This window comes from Panthera onca, chromosome X, assembly GCF_046562875.1.
Source record: "Panthera onca isolate mPanOnc1 chromosome X, mPanOnc1 haplotype 2, whole genome shotgun sequence".
Taxonomy (NCBI): domain Eukaryota; kingdom Metazoa; phylum Chordata; class Mammalia; order Carnivora; family Felidae; genus Panthera; species Panthera onca.
Genome location: NC_138357.1, coordinates 90,424,922 through 90,444,081, shown reverse-complemented (window position 1 = coordinate 90,444,081; position 19,160 = coordinate 90,424,922). Strand labels below are relative to the sequence as shown.

Here is a 19,160-nt window from a genome sequence, read left to right as displayed (position 1 = left end):
GAGTCGGATGCTTAACTGACTGAGCCACCCAAGTGCCCCTTTCTGAGATCTTTACTGAAAGATGACTCAGGGGCTCCTGAGTGGCTCAGTCGGTTAAGCGTCTGACTCTTAGTTTCACTCACGTCATGATCTCACTGCTTCGTGAGTTAAAGCCCTGCATTGGGCTCTGTGCTGACAGTGTGAGGCCTGCTTTGGATTCTCTCTCTCTCTCTCTCTCTCTCTCTCTCTCAGCCCCTCCCCCACTCATGCTGTCTCTCTTAAAATAAATAGATAAGCTAAAAAAAAAAAAGATGACTCATATATATTACATTTTGGGGTCACCAATTTTTCTCTCTAAAACTGTCAGGCAGACATTTGTTTTTATCTGGGCAATCTGATTTCATTTTTTGGGCCTCAACAATTACAGATACCTTAATATCGTAGCTTACTTATTATTTTTTATATTAGCCCATTTTGCCATAATGTGTCCAGCTGTGTGTCCCCTTTCATTGTTTCCATCTCTGTCTGTTTATACTCCATTCAATTTCTTCACATCAGCTTTGTTCTTAACACCAAATTTACTTTTCTGCTGGATGAATTTTCCTTTTTACTGTCTCCAGTGTGTACTTTAATTTTTTTTCTGCTTTCATCGGCCACTTGCTCATTTTTCTTCCCCTGTCTGTCTTTCCATCACAACCTGTTGGATTTTCATCTCAGTCCTGCCTCTTCATTCCTTCTGTTTCTTTTTTTTTTCTCTACAGAAGCTTTAAGAATATCAACAGGTTTTGGGGCACCTGGGTGACTCAGTCGGTTAAGTGTCTGACTCTTGGTTTCGGCTCGGGTCATGATCTCATGGTTTGTGAGTTTGAACCCTGTGTTGGGCTCTGCGCTGACAGTTTGGAGCCTGCTTGGGTTTCTGTCTCTCCCTCTCTCTCTGCCCCTCTCCCACGTGCACTCTCTCTGTCTCAAAACTAGATAAGATTTTAAAAAAATTGTCAACAGGTTTCTGAAATTTCCTTTTGGGTTATAGTGAAGAAGAGTCCTCATTTCCTCTGATTTTCCCTGATTTTTCTAGATGTCATGCTCTTCTCATAGCTCCGTACTGATTATTCTCCTTGCTCTCAAATAAAACAAAGTTTTCTGTGGGCTCATCATCTGTTTATGGGAGTAGTGATGAAATCTCCATCTCCCGTCTTTCGCTGGAGAGCACGCTAATGTCCACATAGTGCAACTTCACCTTTTGTACCTCTGATTTATGATCAAAAATTAAGAATTTCAAGATGGTAACAGCGGAGCATGAAACCAAGTGCAAGGCCCTTCTTATGGGGCCCCGTGCGCCTGCTCAGGTCGCACTCCCAAGAAGCTGGCCACGGTTATGAGGACCGCACTTCCTTAAATGTAAGTCTCCTCCCTTTTCCTCCCAATCTCTGTCTGGTTTCCTGCCCCCTGGTTTTATCTTTCTGCCTACATAAATAGGAAATAGAGGAGTCTAGAGGATATGGAGTGGAGGTGGGTGTAGGGATCAGTATTCTGGTGAGCAACCTTCAAGGATAGAGAAACTGTCATCTCTTATTGGTTTATGCACCAAGTCTGTGAGTGGGGAGACAGATGATGGTGGGTCATCAGGGGATAGAGTGTGGGCCTTAAAGAAGTGGCTTTCCTACCTTTTTCAGTCAACGTCTTTGAGGAAACGAAGCCAAGGTAAACCATGATTGTGATTTTCTTAATCCAGCCATTTAGGACCATCTATCTCATAATTAACATCAATTTTACCCAGATCCACGTCTTAGATTACCTGTCAGTTTTAGTCTTTGATATCCTGAAGTCCTGTCTTTTTTTTTTTTAAATGTGAATTCAGGGGATTTTTGTGAGAAGTTAGGACAGGATGCACTTGGGAACAAAGAGCAATGTATAATACATCATTTTTAACTAGAAGCCCCATGGAATCAATTAATTAGGCCAGAGGTTGGCAAACTTTTCCTATAGAGGACCAGATAGTAAGTATTTTAGATTTTGCAGGTCAAGAGGCAAGATCACAGATATAATGTAGCTACTTCTATAGCCAGAGGAAAAATAAATCTCCACGAATATTTTATGGATGAAATTAAAAATCTAATAGTGATAATTGAGTAGGTTTTGGCAATATAGGTCTACTACTGAGAAAAATGGGATTCTTTGTTTTTGGAATACATTTTGCTTAAGATTCAAAATTACTACCTTCTATCAAATTAGTTTGCAAATATCCGTGTGCATATGATTTTAACAGAGCATGTTCATTGCATGGAAGGCACTTATATAATTCTATTAGATTTTTCTCTTGATATTTGCCTTTTCGTATGTCATTACACTGCCAGTTAATCACTTCCAAGTGGGATGGTTAGGTAGAAGCTACTCAATTGTACAGTTAAATGCATTTTGCAATACAGAAATCTCCTTTGCACTTGCATTGAGGTCTGAAGAAGGTCACTTAGAACTGTAGTTTGAACTCAGAAAATACATATGCTGCAAATTTGTATAGGAATAGATAATTTGCTTCTTAGTTTAAGTTTTGATAGCATGGAAATATAGAAAGTGGCTTGACGTTACTTGTAACTTAGGCAATGTTGGTCGTCATCAAAGTGACTTCACTGTTGTTAGCTTCGTGTATAAGTGTTGTTTTACCTTGGAATTGGTGAAGTTCATTGAGACAGATTATCAAGCTTCCAGCAAAAGCTAACTTCCAAAGCCATTCATAGTTTGATAATAGTGGTTGGAGGCTGTTCTCCTCGTTGAAAAACTTTCAATTTTAGACTTGAGCTCAAGAGAATCACAATAGAACTTTGCCACTGCTAAGACATTCAACTGCTATGTGGTAGGGCAAGTCAGGACATTCAGTTTTTACTTCTTTCTTTTTCTTTTAGATGTTTTATTTTAATTGCTAAATTTTAAGTAGGCTCCATGCCCAACATGGAGCTTGAACTCACAGTCCTGAGATCAAGAGTCACATGCTCCATCGACTGAGCCAGCCAGGTACCCCTCAGTTTTTACTTATGATAAAACGTCATGGAACTGATGATGGTTAAGTCCATGAATGTGAATGAAGTTACCATGGACACTACTGGTTAAATAACACATGGGTGCCTCAGTCAGTTAAGTGTCTGACTCTTGGTTTCAGCTCAGGTCATGATCTCATGGTTTGTGAGTTCAAGCCCTGCACTGGGGCTCCGTGCTGTCAGTGCAGAGCCTGCTTGGGATTCTCTCTCTCTCACTGGTCCTCCCCTGTTTGTACTCTCTCTCTCTCTCAAAATAAATAAATAAACTTAAAAAAAATAACACATGATAAATTCAAATATTATCACAAAGTCATTACTGATGAACAATACAATGAGTGGGGGCACCTGGGTGGCTCAGTCGGTTAAGCGTCCAACTCTTGATTTTGGCTCAGGTCATGATCCCATGGTTAGTGAGTTCAAGCCCCGCACTGTTAGCCTGCTTGGGATTCTCGTTCCCTCTCTCTCTGCCCCTCCCCACCTCAAAATAAGTAAATAAACTTAAAAAAAAAAAAAAAAGAATACGAGTGGCACAGGGTCTAAACACCTTGCATTTTCACAAACTTTGCAATTTGTTCAAATAAGCGTTTCTCTGCTTCACACGTCTTTTTACTACCGCCGATCGTAACACATCTTAGCAGGTTCCACTTCATGTTGTACCGCATCAGTGCTTTCCAGCTTCTTTGAAAGCTGAGGCCAATTCTTCAGTCACTTCCACCAAGGCATTGACTCCTCCAATAAACAACGACGGAGTAGTATCAGGATTCTCCGTTAACTCAAGAAGAGCCGAGGAAACCTACTCCGGTAATTACCTTGTTTCTTAGTTGACTGTCGATGTTGCTCCCCCTGTCCTCAACAATTCAAGCGCCTGTTCTAGCTGAAAGGTTAATAGCCTTACCTGTATTTTCTGTGGACACATTACTTTGGCTGGTGCCATCGAATACAATTCAATTAAGTAGCTTTCCTTGTTTGGCTAAGAAATGAGCCACTCAGAAAATGACTCTGGTTGCAGTCTCATTTTCATGTTTTACTTTGGTGAAGGAAATCTGCTGGGATGAAATAGTGTTTTAAATACTCTTAATTGTTCATACTGTTGCTTTCCTATCGATTGGGAATATCGTGGTGGGTGTAGCCTCATAATGTCGACATATATGACAAATATTTTGCCGCCAAATGTGTAACCAAACCATCCACACACCACTGTGCCTTTAAGGCGTGATAGTTGAAGTCCATTTTTCACTTTTTTCTTGCTTCGGCATGATAGACATGTATCGGTCATAAAAAAATGTGATGGTGTCATACGCGTGGCACTTGAAAAACTGCCAAGCTATGACAGCAGCACTGTGATTCGTAGGGCACTAAGCAGCAGTGGGAAGTGATGAGACTACCACATACATTGTCTGTTGCACCTATCCAACTCTGTGTTTTTGTGAAAGTAGCCACAGATAGTACATAAATGAGTGAGCATGACTGTGTCCTAATAAAACTTTATTTATGGACATCCAAATTTGGATTGCATATAATTTTAACGTATGATGAAATGGCCATAAAGGCGGCAGGCTGGTTTTGGCCTGTGGGTTCTAGTTTTCTGACCCCTGGTCTAGCAAAAGGGCTAGACCAGTTGGTTAGCCAACAGTCGTCGAGGTTTGTGGCAGCTGCTGAGCCCAGGTGAAAGGAAATCTTATGTTTATTTTTTTTAACGTTTATTTATTTTTGAGACAGAGAGAGAGAGAGAGAACATAGGGGAGGGACAGAGGGAGAGGGTGGACAGAGGATCTGAAGGGGGCTCTGAGCTGGGACTCAAACCTCTGAACCGTGGGATCATGACCTGAGCCAAAGGCGGCCGCTTAACCAACTAAGCCACCCAGGCACCCCAGAGATCTTCTGTTTAACGCACAGCATTAACACCAATAGCAAAGCTACAGTTACTGTTTCTGTGCCCAAAGTAACTATAACCATTGGTGTGATTCTTTAGTATGCCCTTTTGAATTTTCCAACTTCAACTCCCAGCTCTTTCCTTACCTTTTTGGTCATAGCCATACTCCACTTCTTGAATAGATCAGAACTCTCATGTGCTTTTGCAGATATATTGCTGCCTCTGCCTAGAACACACACACCCCTACACTACCCTCTAGTTCCTGTTAATCCATCTGGTATTTTCTAGGAGCTTTCTCTGGTCCTTCTAAGCTGATAAAGATGCCTCTCCTATGAACATCCACAGAAATTTGGGCAAAGCTTATAGCACTCATCATTTTGGGTATTAGGAGACTCTGGATCTTATTTAATAGTATAGAATTTATTTATACAACTCTCCGAGTAAGGACTCAGGACAGGGACCATGCCAATTTGGGAAGTTTTTGGCCATTATTTCTTTGCATACTTTTTGGGCCCCAACCTTTTTCTCTGCTCCTTCTGGGACTCTGATGACACAAACGCTAGATCTTTTTTTATGGTCCCACAGATCCTTGAGGCTTTCTTATTTTTTTTCAGTGTATTTTCTCTCTGTTGTTCGGACTGGGTAATTTCTATTGTTCTGTCTTGAAGTTCACTGATGCTTTTCTTTATTCCTTCCATTCTGATGTTGAGCCCATATGTTGGGTTTTTAATTTTGGTTACTGTATTTTTCAGTTCTAAAATTTCCATTTGGTTCTTCTTTGTATCTCCTATTTCTTTGCTGAAACTTCCTATTCTCTGCTGTAACTTTCCGGTTTTTCATTTGTTTCAAATCGGTTCATAATTGCTCACTGCAACATTTTCATGATGGTTGCTTTCAAGTTCTTGTCAGAGGGGCACTTGGTTGGCTCAGTCCGTTGAGCATCTGACTCTTGATTTCAGCTCAGGTCGTGATCTCACAATTCATGAGTTCGAGCTCCGTGTTGGGCTCTGCACTGACAGTGTGGAGCCTGCTTGGGGTTCTCTGTCTCCCTCTCTCTCTGCCCCTCCCCTACTTGTGCTCACGTGCCTGTGTGCCCTCTTTCTCTCAAAAAGAACTATTAAAAAAAAAATTAAAACCCTTGTCAGATAATTGGAACATCTGATTCACCCCAGCGTTCACATCTGTTGATTGTATTTTCTAACTAATTATTTTTTTATTTTTATTTTTTTAAATTTTATTTATTTTTGAGAGAGAGACAGAGTGCAAGCAGGGAGGGGCAGAGAGAGGGGGAGACACAGAATCCGAAGCGGGCTCCAGGCTCCGAGCTGTCCGCACAGAGCCCCCCGCGGGGCTCGAGATCATGACCTGAGCGGAAGTCGGACGCTTAACCGACTGAGCCATCCAGGCACCCTGGTATGGATTTTTGATTGAAACTTGGACATCTTGGGGATTAGGCGGCTCCAGATCTTATCCAAATCTTCTGTTTTAGCAGGCCTCTTCTGGCATCACTCTGGTGGGGTAAGGGAAAGCACTGCCTTATTACTATCAGGTAGGGGTGAAAGAAGTCCGGGTTCCCCGCTCAGCCTTGGCTGACTGGTGGAGGGGGAAGATCTTGTTACTTCTAGATATGAATGGGAGTTCTGACACCCCCATTGGGCCTGCATTGATACCACCTTGGCTGGGAGGTATGGGAGTGCCTCATTAGTGCCCCCCACATTGCTTCTGCTGACACCACGAGGGTGCGGTCACCACTGGGCAGTAGGCTTCCTGTCACACCAACCCAGCAGGGAGGGGTAGGGATTCTTCCTTTCTGCTGGATTGGGGTGGTGGTAGGGATTTGAGGTGCCTTATTATAGCCTGGTGAGAGTAGAAGTCTAGGTTCCTGGTGGGTGTGGGTGGTCTCGACTTCATTTAGAAGTCTCAAAACGATTTTGACAACTGGTTTTTAAACAAATTTTTAAAAACGTTTATTTATTTTGAGGGAGAGCAAGAGTGCCGGCAGGGGAGGGGCAGAGAGAGAGGGAGAGAGGAATCCCGAGTAGGCGCTGCACGGTCAGCACAGAGCCCCACCTGGGGCTCGAACTCACGCGCTGCGAGATCATGACTGGATCTGAAACCAGGAGTCGGATGCTTAACCAACTGAGCCACCCAGGTGCCCTGACAACTGAAGCTTTTGTGATGACTGAAAGTCTGTCTGTATTTGGCCTTCTATCTCCCCTCAACCCTTACTCTTATTTACTTTTGTCATCAATGTGTTTGGATATCAGTTGGGTAATCTTTATGACACTGGCGAGTGTGGGAAGAGCTGGTAAATACATTTTTTTTTTATATAAAAAAAGCATGGTTCTAATTATAAGACTAGATAAATCAGGACTCTGTTGTGTGACTTTCTATCTGTACGGGTTATGTGACATTAACATTATAAATAAACTACATGTTCCTAAATGCTTCGGGTTAAGTATTCAGTTGTTCAAAAATGAATTAAATTTACCTTCCTATAATTGAAAGGGCTTCTTCTCTGATACTAATTGATGGTATTCACAGAAGTATTAACTACAGATTGTGCACTAATTAACCCATAATCGGACTCAGCATGACACAAACTTATATAATTTTCAAATGTTGATTTATCTATGCATATATTAGTCATATCACCTGGGTAAACTCACATTATTTCCTCCAGCTCTGTTCTGTTACAGTTATGAAATAAGAGTCAGTAATAAGCGATATGAGGTTGAATTTTGGAATAAAGAAGCGAGGTAGCAATGCTGGGATTATATGCCTTAAGTAAAAAGTGGATTAAAACTATGTGTTGGGTTTATGGGGAGGTTGGGGAGTGATTAGGAGGCAGTGATTGGTAGAGCGGTGACCGGTACATTTAGAACCCAGAATGTGAAAGCTACAAAGGGTCTTAAAAGTTCCAACTTTTTTTTTTTTTTTGAGGTCTTTGAGTGGATATTATGTATCTGGCACTCTACCTACCTCATGGAAATTCATATTCGAAACAATGTTGTAAAGGGGATCAATTCCCCCCCCCCCCCCCCCCCCCCCCACAGAGGAGAGCACTGAAGCTCAAACGAGACTAACTTGTGTAAGGTCAACCAGCTAGCAAGTGGTAGAGTTAGGATTCAAACCTAGGTCTGTACGGTTTCACCGTTCATGCTCCTCTGGCTCAATAGCTCTGCCTTCCAGATGGGTTTTCGGATTCACTTTGCAGAGAAATAATTACGAAGTCATTTATCTCACTTTACCATTTCTCTCTCTCCAGTGAGGACCGAAACCTTGGAGGCTTCATACCTACCTATGGTGTATACATTTGACAAATTATAAACCGCTCCAGTTCTAAAAAAATTACATAGTGTATGGAGATTGATGTTACTGTATAAAAATGGTCTCGTGCATCATAATGGAGGATGGATATCTGTAGTTGGATTAGACATACAGTTCCAGCTTAGAGGAGAAGGAAGTTTCCCAAGGTCACACAGCCTGCGCAGTAAGGATTCAAATCCAGGACCTCCTGACTCCAACACCACCCCACTGCATCCACTCGGTGCAATTCTGCTGCTATTATCTCCTAACAATTATGTGGTGGGAACGGTTTTGACCGGTTTGGGGTGGGTAGCCTTATAATTCTTAAGCGCCTCAGTCAAGAATGGCCAACTCCAGGAATATGGCCAAATGCTGGCTGAATTTTCTCTCTGCCCGTGCAAGTCTTAAGTGTGTGTGGGGAGAAGATCGTGGTGTCAAAATCTCCCAGGACTGGAAGGTTGTGTTTGTGACAAAGTTAACAATGCACGTTAATTTAGCTGTAGAAAGCATTCAGCTCTCTATATTCGTTCAAATAAAACGGAACACCGTGAAGAAAGGAAGAGGTGTTGCAGAGAAAGTAATTAAACATGAAATATAATCTATATGAAACCACAGTTTGTTAGTCTAGTTACTGGTCTCAGGGGAACAATTTAAAACCGTGTCTGTGTGCAAAATCAGTTGGGATTTCTATAGCTTCTCGCTGAATACTGCTAGGATTACTGAGTCAGCGCGGAATTGTCTTCTTATATTTTGAAATCCAAGTTAAATCTATCTTGTCTATTGGTTATGAAAAATCTACAAGAATCCATGTTAATAAAGGAAATCTTGTCTTCGTAAGTCGATTAATTAATACTTCCCAGTCTCTGAAGACTGGAGGTGTGCCCTGTAACGGATCTATTATACGGGACCTGTCTTTTGGAAAGAGTAATGGACCGAAGGCATGTTTTCTTTTTCTCCCAATTACACCTGGGATTGAAAACTAGACTAGTGACTTTGATTTGCATCTAAGACACGGCCAGAACAAGAAAGTGTTATTGTTGTCTAAGGCATGTTGTGTGGGGTAGAAAAGGCTTTTCTGGGCTGCAAGCTGTGTTGAGGATCTTAACTATGTCTTCTCTTAGGCCTGTCCACAAGCAGCCCCAACTCTTCCACGAAGGACCCCACCCCCCCACCCCGAGATCACAGCCACAAGAAACCAACATTCTGGAGGTCCAGCTCAAACCTGTCATTGTTTTTCTTACGATACTATAGTGAACTACCGACAAAACGCGGGTAGCACGAAAACTTGGCCCCAAAGTGCTGCCAACAGACCTTGGGCGGTGGGGAGCCGTGATCGGCGAGCCAGACCCCGTGGGCGACTCTTCCTTCCCTCCGGCCGGGGGTCAGGAGGCTTTTCCCCCTTCACTTTCGGCGCGAGCAAGGGGATCGGGGGCCCGGAGCGCAGGCCCGGCCTAGGGCGGCGCCCGTGCCGCCCGGCTTGGGCCAGCAGCCGCTCCCGGAGCGCGCTCCTCGCGGAGGCCATTATTTCCAGCGGTGCCAAAAGCGGTGCCTCCTTCTTCGGAGGGCGGAGGTCAGGGGCCGTGCGCCGCGACCCTTACCGGGCCCGGCGAGGCCCCGGGACCCCCCGGAGCGCGGGACTGCCCGGGCCGTGGGTCTGGGCCCACCACCCAGCTCTCCGGCAGGCAGAGGCCGACCATGGCGTCCTCACTCACTGCTCACGCCCGCCGCGGGCGGTGCCGGACCTCGCCCTTCCTTACCGTTCCCCTCCCCCTCCTGAGCCCGCCGCGGCTCCCGAGGTGACACGGCCCGGACCCTCCATTCTCTGCCCCAGTGTATTTAACGAGCACAACCTAACCGCTTGCTGCCTCTCGGTGACAACCCTTCCCCCCCGACAGACGGGCGCAGCAGCCAACCACCGGCCAGAATTGGCCTGCGTCCCGCTCCCCGACGGTGGCGGCCTCGGTGGGCGGGGCTCGGCAGCTAGCAAGTTGAGTGGAGCCACGGCTGACGTGAGTCAACAAAGGTCACGTGAGGCGAGCGGGCGGCGCCGATTGGTGGCGCCGGCCGGGCGCGGAGGGGGGGGTCACGGCGGCGGCGTGGGGTTCGCTGTGTGACACAATTACAACAACTTTGTGCTGGTGCCGGGGAAGTTTGTGTCTCCAACGAATTCCCCCCCTGTCCCCCAGCCCCGCGCGCTCCGGCCGTTCCCGCCGTCCCCGCCTGTGGCTGCCCCCCGCCCGCCCCCGCGATGTGACCCTACAGCCGAGCCGCCGCCGCTGCCGACCCGGGGGCTCCGCAGCCCCTGCCGCCGCCGCCTTCGCCGCCGCCGCGTTGGGATTTTTCGTCGCTGCCGCCCGCGGCGGAGGAGGAGGCGGCGATAAAGTTGGTGTGCCGGTCCCGCGCGGAGATTGGGGGCGTCGTTGCGGGCCCCGGCCCGGGGGGGGTGTCGGCGTTGGAGTTGTGAATTCGCTGCGTTTCCATGAAATCCTGCGGAGTGTCGCTCGCTACCGCCGCCGCTGCCGCCGCCGCTTTCGGTGATGAGGAAAAGAAAATGGCGGCGGGAAAAGCGAGCGGCGAGAGCGAGGAGGCGTCCCCCAGCCTGACAGCCGAGGAGAGGGAGGCGCTCGGCGGACTGGACAGGTACGGGCCGCCGTCACCCGCCCGGTCGGCTCCGGACGGGCTGGCGCCGCTCTCCGGGGAGGCCCGAGCGCCGCTCGCCTCTGGCGGCGGCGGGGCGGGCACCTCGGCTCGGCGCTCTCCGCGCCGGAGCCGCCGCCGGGGCCTCGGGCGCGGGCAGGGGTGGGTCGGTGGCGTTCCCGGAGCCCTAACGCGCCGCGTGTGTCTCTCCCCGCAGCCGCCTTTTCGGGTTCGTGAGGTTTCATGAAGATGGCGCCAGGACGAAGGCCCTACTGGGCAAGGTAAGGCAGCCGCGGGCCGGAGCGCGGACACCGTCTTCCCCGGCCGGCGCCCCGCTCGCCCCGGGCCCCGCCGCCCGGCCGGCGTTCATTGTGGCCGCGAACGATGGCCGAGGGGCTTCCGGAAAACTATTTCCTGCCTTTGCTCTCCCTCCCTCCCTCCCACCCCCCACCCCCCCCACCCCCCCCACCCCCCGGATACCTCGCTCGCACCCTTGCGAAATCGCCCTCTCCTCTCGTAGCCGGAGGAACCGGGGCAGCAGCGCTTTGGGGCCGAGCTCCACTGGGTGCACGAAAGCGCCTCTCATTTTGCGGCTCTTTGGAGGTAGCCCGATGAGCCCCCGGGGTGCCGGTGTAGCGTCAGGGCAGCGTAAATGTGTGCAGATGGCCCCCCCCCCCCCCCATTTCCGACTTCCTTGCCTCCCGTGGGTTTCATTCTTTCCCTCCAGGCACGCTGTTCGTAACGTCTACTGTGCACCAAACGTTTTGGGCTCTCCTGCGTCCCTGCTCCCAGAAGGGGGAAGTTGCACGTAGTTTAGGGCGGCGAAGAGTTTGCATTGGGCTGTTGACATGCATCCCGATGGGTCTCTCTGTTCTACCTGAAGTTAGGTGACTTGTTTACTTTTTTAGGGCGTTCTGCCCCCACACCCCGCAGTTATTTGCGAATGTGTTTTCTTCTTGGAGTCCCGTTTCCTGTGTGCCTGACCGGGGAGGCCAGGGGGGATTCGGGGTGCAGCCTCTGTTTATTTGTGTGGAAAGTTGTTAGCACTGTCATTTAGTTAAGTAATGGCTGCTCCTATCGGCCCAAGATGGCGGGACAGGGTGGGAGGAGAAAGTGAAGGGGGGGGGGAGTTGGGGGGGAGGGAGGAGAGGTAAACATGGAAATAAATAGTAGCGATGAATAGGCCTCTCCTTCGGAGTGTGCAGCTCGATGGTGTTCAATAAAAATTGTCCGAGATGATTTGCATGCAGAATTCTTGTACCTTTCTCAGGCTTGGAAGCACCATTCGTAAGCCTGGTAAATGCTTATCAACCTGTAGCACATTTAGTTGCCCAACCGTAAGCTGCTGAACAAAGGCTGTGGAGTCTCGATCTGTCGGCATCAGTTGGTCCCTCCGGAGCAAAATATGATCGAAGTGATATTTGTGTGCTTCCTTAATGGGCACCGTGAAACTTGGGAGTGTGTGCGATAGGTGTTGCATCCGTTAGACATTTTCTTTTCAAGCCGAAATCCGTAGCTTTCAGTTTGACACCTAGCCTTATTGTTACATTTGAGAAGGAAGTTTGACAAAGCCTAGCGTTTTATTCTTAAGTTGATTTTTAAAAAATTTAGCTAGTTGTTCTCCATTTTTTTGTCTGTAGTTTGGTTTAGGAGTCACTAATTCTTTATCTGCAATTGACTTCTGCTTTTGTTTCAAAGTAACTAAGTGTAAGGGATTTCAACCCCAGATAATGACCAGAAAGCTAAACAGTAATAATCCTTTTCAGGAAGCCTGGTGCCTTTGCCTGATAGAGAAAACTTGAATTAAACTTTGGCTGTGTAGGTATTAATTGGTTTCATTAAGATTATCCCTGGAAAAATGAATAGCGACTAGCTCTGAAATGATTTAAGCGTCAATAATTAAAGCCTTGAAAATTTTTTGAGTATTTAAAATATTTTGTTGAAAATAATTGACTACTGTCAGAGTTGTCCTTCCACAAGATTAAATAAGATATTTAAATAAATGGAGCATTATTTTATCTTGGAGTGATTATTGCCAGTCTAATTGGAGGTTGGTAAAATTGTTTGCAAAGATAACACATTTGGAAAAGTTTGGCCAAATCTATTGCTTTTGGTTTACGGTAATGAAGATATAAACGGAATCTGATGTTTTATGTGGATGATGTGTAAAATGCTAGTTGATGATTTCGTGTCTCAGAACGATGGTGCTTAGTAGATTCACAGTGGATTGGATTTCAGACTGTAGTATTGGACTCTACAGTAATTATGCACTATTGTGTTTAAATTTTAAAGAACTCAGCGTTTTCAAGCATTTTTTTGTAAAGTGTGCATTACTTTCTTGATGTTTGAATACAGTAACATGCTATACATGAGAAACTTGTGAAGTTTCACTATGTTTTGGGGAAGAATTAAGGCTTTGTAAAAAAATAATCTGCTGCATTACTAAGTATTTCATTGAGTTGAAAAAAAATTCTTTATTACTTTGTAACTCCGTGCTTGTGAGGTCCTACCTATTTAGGGCAAGACTTGTTAGTCTTAACGTTACAATAAAACATTCTAGAGTGTATGCTTGCAACCTCATGCAGTTCTTGTGAGCCTGCACATCCCAGCGAAATGTATAATGTAAAGCTTGACATTATATAACCTCTCACCTCGTGTTTGAATTGAATTCTGAAAAGAATGAATGAGCTGGGGTCCTGCTGTCGGAAGTATTGAATTAATTCAGTTTCACCCATCTTTTGAATAGTCCTGGGGAACAACAGTCCTGTGTGTGTGTGTGTGTGTGTGTGTGTGTGTGTGTGTAATGTTGAGCTATGTTTCAGAATTCATGTTATCTAAAAGTCTTAAAAACAAGAGTTGGCTTTTCTTTGTTGGGGTTGGTTCAGGCTACTTACCTGAAGGCAGGTAACGGAATTGAATAACTCTCAGCATTCTCTTTTTAGCTGCTATTTTTGTCCTGCCACCCCTCCTCACCTCCCGCGCCCCCCCCCCCCCCCATAAATTTAGTCTGCAGCTTGTATAACTTTTTTTTTCTTTCTGACAAACTTAGCTATTACTACGTGTTTTCAAAAATTTTTATTCCTATATGTATTATCGGATCGGGCTTCAAGTTTTTAAATTCCAATTTGTAGGTTTAAAAAAAGGTAACTCTTGACATAAAAGCTTTGGTAAGTTTTAAACATTTAATAAAAGTGTCTCTTACTTGCCACTAAACTTGTATGTTCCTTTTCCAGGTGTGAGGATACTTTGTCCAAACTGCTGATTTCTTAGTCTCTGAATGTTTTTGTAAGACTCATTCGTATTAGTGTCCTTAAAAGGATTTTTGTTTGTATGATTGCCATTTGATATACAATACTTGGGATTTTGGATTAAAAAATAAGTAATATGGTATATTATTTTTGTAGTAATATCTTTAAAATATCTTTAAAAGGTTGTTAATAGCAAGTGGTTGCTTAATCTGAGTTCTTGAAATACAGCATGAGCTTGACCACTTTGCTCTTTAATGCTGACCACTAATCTTTTGGTAACATAATAATTCAAGATTCTTACATTTTAATTACAGTGGAGTTACTGAAAAGTAATTAGAAATGAAACATTTTTTTTTTTTTTAACGTTTATTTATTTTTGAGACAGAGAGAGACAGAGCATGAACGGGGAGGGTCAGAGAGAGGGAGACACAGAATCCGAAACAGGCTCCAGGCTCTGAGCCGTCAGCACAGAGCCCGACGTGGGGCTCGAACTCACGGACCGCGAGATCATGACCTGAGCCGAAGTCGGCCGCTCAACCGACTGAGCCACCCAGGCGCCCCAGAAATGAAACATTTTAACAGAAATTAACTGTGGTGATTTTGTTGTTAGTACGTTTTTGAAAATCTTTTGGGTTCATCTTGTTCTCAGTTGGATAAGGATTTGTGTTAAAGTATCATGTATAGTAATAATATAGCATAAATACAGAAAGAATAAATATCGCACTATAAGGCATATTTATAGTAATATATTGCTAAAGGGCTGGGGAATCTTATCTGCGTCAGGGAACAACTGCTTAAGTACATAGATGTTCATTTTGAAGTATCTTTACATCATTTGTAAGTTTGTCCTGAGTATACTTTATTGATACATCTTTTTTTATAATTCTGTTAATCAGTAGAAAGATTATGTGAAATACCGAGGAGTTATGGGTTGTTTACCCTTTAGGATATGCTCGGGGCACCTGGGTGGCTCAGTCCCTTAAGCATCTGACTTTGCCTCCAGTCATGATCTCACTGTTGGCGTGTTGGAGACCTGCATGGGGCTCTCTGCTGTCAGCGCAGAGTTGCTTGGGATCCTCTTTCCCCCCTCTCTCTCTGCCCCTCTCCCACTCTCACACACACTCTCTCTCTCTCTCTCTCAAAAATAAACATTAAAAAAGTTGAAAAAGAAATGTATGTTCTATTTTTCCAAGGAGATCATTAGTATTAACATAGTTAGCATTTTTCATTTTTTGGGAAATAGAAGTAGTTTAAAATCCATTAAAGCATATATTTTCCTAAATTTGGTCTGCTTGCATGTAGATGGTAGGGGAAACTTACTAGGTCAGTTCTAGAGATGGTTTATTTATACTATAATATTTAGAGATTGATGATGTTTAGAATTATTCTATATTGTGTTTTGTTTGCTGACACTTAAAGGTATATATTCATTTCTAGTGCTAAAGAAGGTTTAGTGTTTGTGTTACAAAAGTAGCCACAAAATAATGTCATGCCTTGTGTTTGAAAATTAGGTCTTTAACTTGATGTGTTTTTAAAAAGTGTTTTCTAGTTTGGAAAGTTGTCTTGTAAATAATTATAGTCATTGTTTGCCTGGATAAAGTCTCATGCTATTACACATTTCCTAAAATTTTGCTACATCCCTAGTAATACAGCTATAATAGTAAGAGATTACAGAAATGTTTGCATACCTGGGCACAAATTAGAACCGCAGGAATATATAAACAGGTACTTTTTAAGTTCTGGCCTTCTTTCTCACTGGATAGCTCTTTCTGTAGAATCAATTATAAATTGAAATGACTAGGGAACATTTGACTGCCACCTCCAGATATTTTAGGTTGTTAAGAAAAACTGCCTGAGAGTTGGGTTTTTGTGATTTAGGTGGTAAAGTGGAGTAATGAGGCATGGGTATTAAACCAAAGTGAAGGTTCACTGCTTGGCTAGCTACAGAGTAAAATGTCTTATTGTGACTTGATTATGTAACATTTAGTTTTTATTTCTTTAGTACCAGTATTTTTTTTTTTTTTTGCAGATTTGTTAAGTTTTTTTTTTTTTTTTTACTTTGAAACTCATGGTGATGCTTTGAGCTCTTTGAAACTGATGTTAATGACTGATAACACTGTACATCATTAACAGTATTTTTGAAATGTGGTATCCAGAGAGCTAGTTTACGTTAAGAAACACCACCAGATTGTCTAAGAATTGGAATGGTGGTTAGGTTATTTAGGGCCCCCCATGTATTTATTTGTAGACTAGTTAATGGAGTTTCATGAATGCGAAATTGATAGTTTTATGTACTCCTACTGAAGCTTTACATACAATTGTATCAGTTTTGCATACTGTCAACAGTACATTAGAGCAACAAACATGGACTCTACATTAAGTGCAAGTCTGTGCAGAGAACATGAAGATGACAGATATTCCTTGCCTGCATTGAAAACTCAGGCTAAGAGGAACGAGATAAGTATAAGGATGACTAACATAGGAACATCAGTGGCAGAAGAATAGTGTGAAGCGCACTGAAAGGTTATGTTGAATGTCCATTTAACAAGTAGAATGGAATTTTTTTTTTTTTTTTTTTTTTTTTTTTTTTTTTTTGCCACCCATAGAAGCATCGATTAGCAAGCAGGCACAAAAGCAGTCACAGGAACCTGTTTGGGAAGCTTGTGAAGTCCCAGCCCTTTGTCTTTGTAGGTAGTATAACAAGGACCTTGCTGGAAAGGTGCATTGGAGGCACATGTAGCAATCTATCAGCAGCAGCGGGCATTATTCCAGAATTACCTGGTCAGCGGTGGAACACGGGGTTGAATGGGACTTATAGACTACATGTACAGTGTGTAGAGTATTGGGATCCTGGGTTTGTGGATTCTTAGACCCTCCTGTTTGTGCAAAGGTGGAGGTGCCTTTATAGTATTTCTAGCCAAGCTACGTTAATTCGACCATCATTCATTTCACGTGAAAACTTAACGTCTAACACCCTTTATGCTCCCTAACGCATTCCAGGGCTTACTGAAGTAAAGGCAGGAGAACCATTGCCTTTGCAGAGTGCTGTCCTGGCTCATGTCCCCCTCATGTCTCTCATTTTTAGATTGAACTGTTCTTGAACTATGTATTCTTGATTTGGGCATTTAAAAAGTTAACAGCTTTTGGATTTTAGATTAGTAGGGTTAACTGATAGTTCCTAGGTTAAAGTTAACTAAGCATTTGAGACCCATCATCTCCTGATGTGTTCCATTAAAAAACAAAACGAAACATTTAATGAGACTTTCTGTTATGTAACATTTTGTCAGACATTTAAAACTAAATTATTTAATTAAATTTTTACACTTGTGAGTTAAATGTTTACATTTGTGAGACACTGCAAAAAGGATGTCTGGCCTAATTTACAGATAGTCTATTCCATGTATTCAGGTACGTTTCAACAAATTATACACTTTGAACACCAGACCCCAGAAAAGGAAAAAAAGACCCCATCTGCTAGTTCTTCATGCCTGGGCACTTTTATGACCTGGGCCTTCTTTCTCTGGATGGGTAGTGCTGGAGGTAGGCAGGCATTGATGACTTCTGCAAAACAGTGCTTTCTTGGATCTCCCCTTTTCACTTAGCTTACCGTTGGGGCAGTTGTAAATTGAGTTTCAAAGTTCTACCCTAGATTGGGCCTCAGTAGAATGGCTTTTATTAACAGGATGAGGATTGTTTCTTGATTGTGTTTTTCGGACATGGTGTTTCTTGACTTGGATATTAGCAAGGAATCTTGTAATTTTGTTTAGGAAAACATTTAAAATCACATTCTGGCTTGTAGCAAGCAGATGTTGAAAGGATAATCTGCTGTGTGTTCTGTGCCCTCTCTGATCTCATTTTATAGTAATATTTACCTTTGTATGGGTTCTTGGGATCCTTGAATGAGTTTTCATGGCTCAATTTAAGAAGTTCTCTGACCAGGTTTTGGAAGGATAGTAAGTAATTAAAGAAAGGTCATCTTGGAGTACAAATGACTCTAGGGTGAGGAGGAGGGGAGATTTTAAACTTTACACTTTATAGATTTCTGTACTGCTGTTTTTTTTTTTTCTTTAGAAATGTATTACTTTACAAATAATACAATAAGCATCCTGATGGTGAGTACACTAGAGTTATATTTTGGTTGATTAAAAATGGGTTTTATTCTGCCGTGTGTGTAGAGATACCTGTAAGGGCCTTGTCAAGTCAGGATATTTCTGAGCTTGATGGCCCTTAAGTGGGGATAGGGATGAATGAAGTAGAGATGTGCCCTGTTAGGTCCTATTTCTTTGCCTTTTAGGTGGCTTTGGGGTAAGTCACCATGCAATCTTCATTTTGATCTTTAGCATCTGTTTCTTTGATGATTTCACTTTTGGGCCCCTTTTGGCCCAGATTGACATTTAGGACCAAATTAAAAGGACTATAACCTGAAAGCATGAGAGTAATGCCTTCTTTAGATAGTTTTAGGGTTCTCAGCCAGATTATGGGCTATTTGTTTGCCACTTTCTCCTACAAACTTTTGTTTTCTTTTATCCATTTCTTCTTTTACTCTTTTTTCTACTTTTCTACATTGCTAAAACTGTTGTTGTTCTCTTAATGTGTTTTTGTATTTTATTTTATTTTTTTTTTTTGGTAGTTTGGTCTGTGGTAGTATTTTGTCTGTGTTAGAATAAATAAAAGATGCTGCTGCTAAGTTTATTCTCAGGAAGAAGATTGGACTTTGTTATAGTTAAGAAATTTATGTAAGGTCATCTAATTTATTTTAATTTAGAACAGTGGAAGAAACCCTTTTAGATAAAGGATTGTTTTCAAACTGTGGATCTATTATGTTCATTACATCCTTCTCTTTTTTAAAAAAAGTTTGTTAGGGAAAATTTCCTATCTATCTATCTATATATATATGTATCTATCTATATATATATATATATATATAGATAGATACATATATATATTTCCTTATGTTTATTTTTGAGACAGAAACAGAGTGTGAGCGGAGGGAGGAGCAGAGAGAGGGAGACACAGAATCTGAAGCAGGCTCCAGGTTCTGAGCTGTCATCACAGAGCCCGATGTGGGGCTCGAACTCACGA

At 43.4% G+C, this 19,160-nt stretch overlaps 1 protein-coding gene across 8 annotated transcripts in view; it reads left to right on the top strand.

Annotated features, from left to right (window-relative positions):
* The first annotated feature begins 10,436 nt into the window (after positions 1 to 10,436).
* KDM6A (lysine demethylase 6A) overlaps positions 10,437 to 19,160 on the top strand; it is a 207,132-nt gene continuing 198,408 nt past the window's right edge. For 3 of the 8 annotated variants that reach the window (XM_081793066.1, XM_081793062.1, XM_081793060.1), the window contains exons 1-2: positions 10,444 to 10,833; positions 11,048 to 11,111. In XM_081793066.1, the coding sequence (XP_081649192.1) occupies positions 10,673 to 10,833; positions 11,048 to 11,111 (225 nt within the window). In that variant the 5' untranslated portion in view covers positions 10,444 to 10,672. Of the gene's footprint in view, positions 10,834 to 11,047; positions 11,112 to 19,160 lie in introns of all 8 variants that reach the window. The other 5 variants (XM_081793061.1, XM_081793059.1, XM_081793067.1 and 2 more) reach the window with 3 other exon arrangements.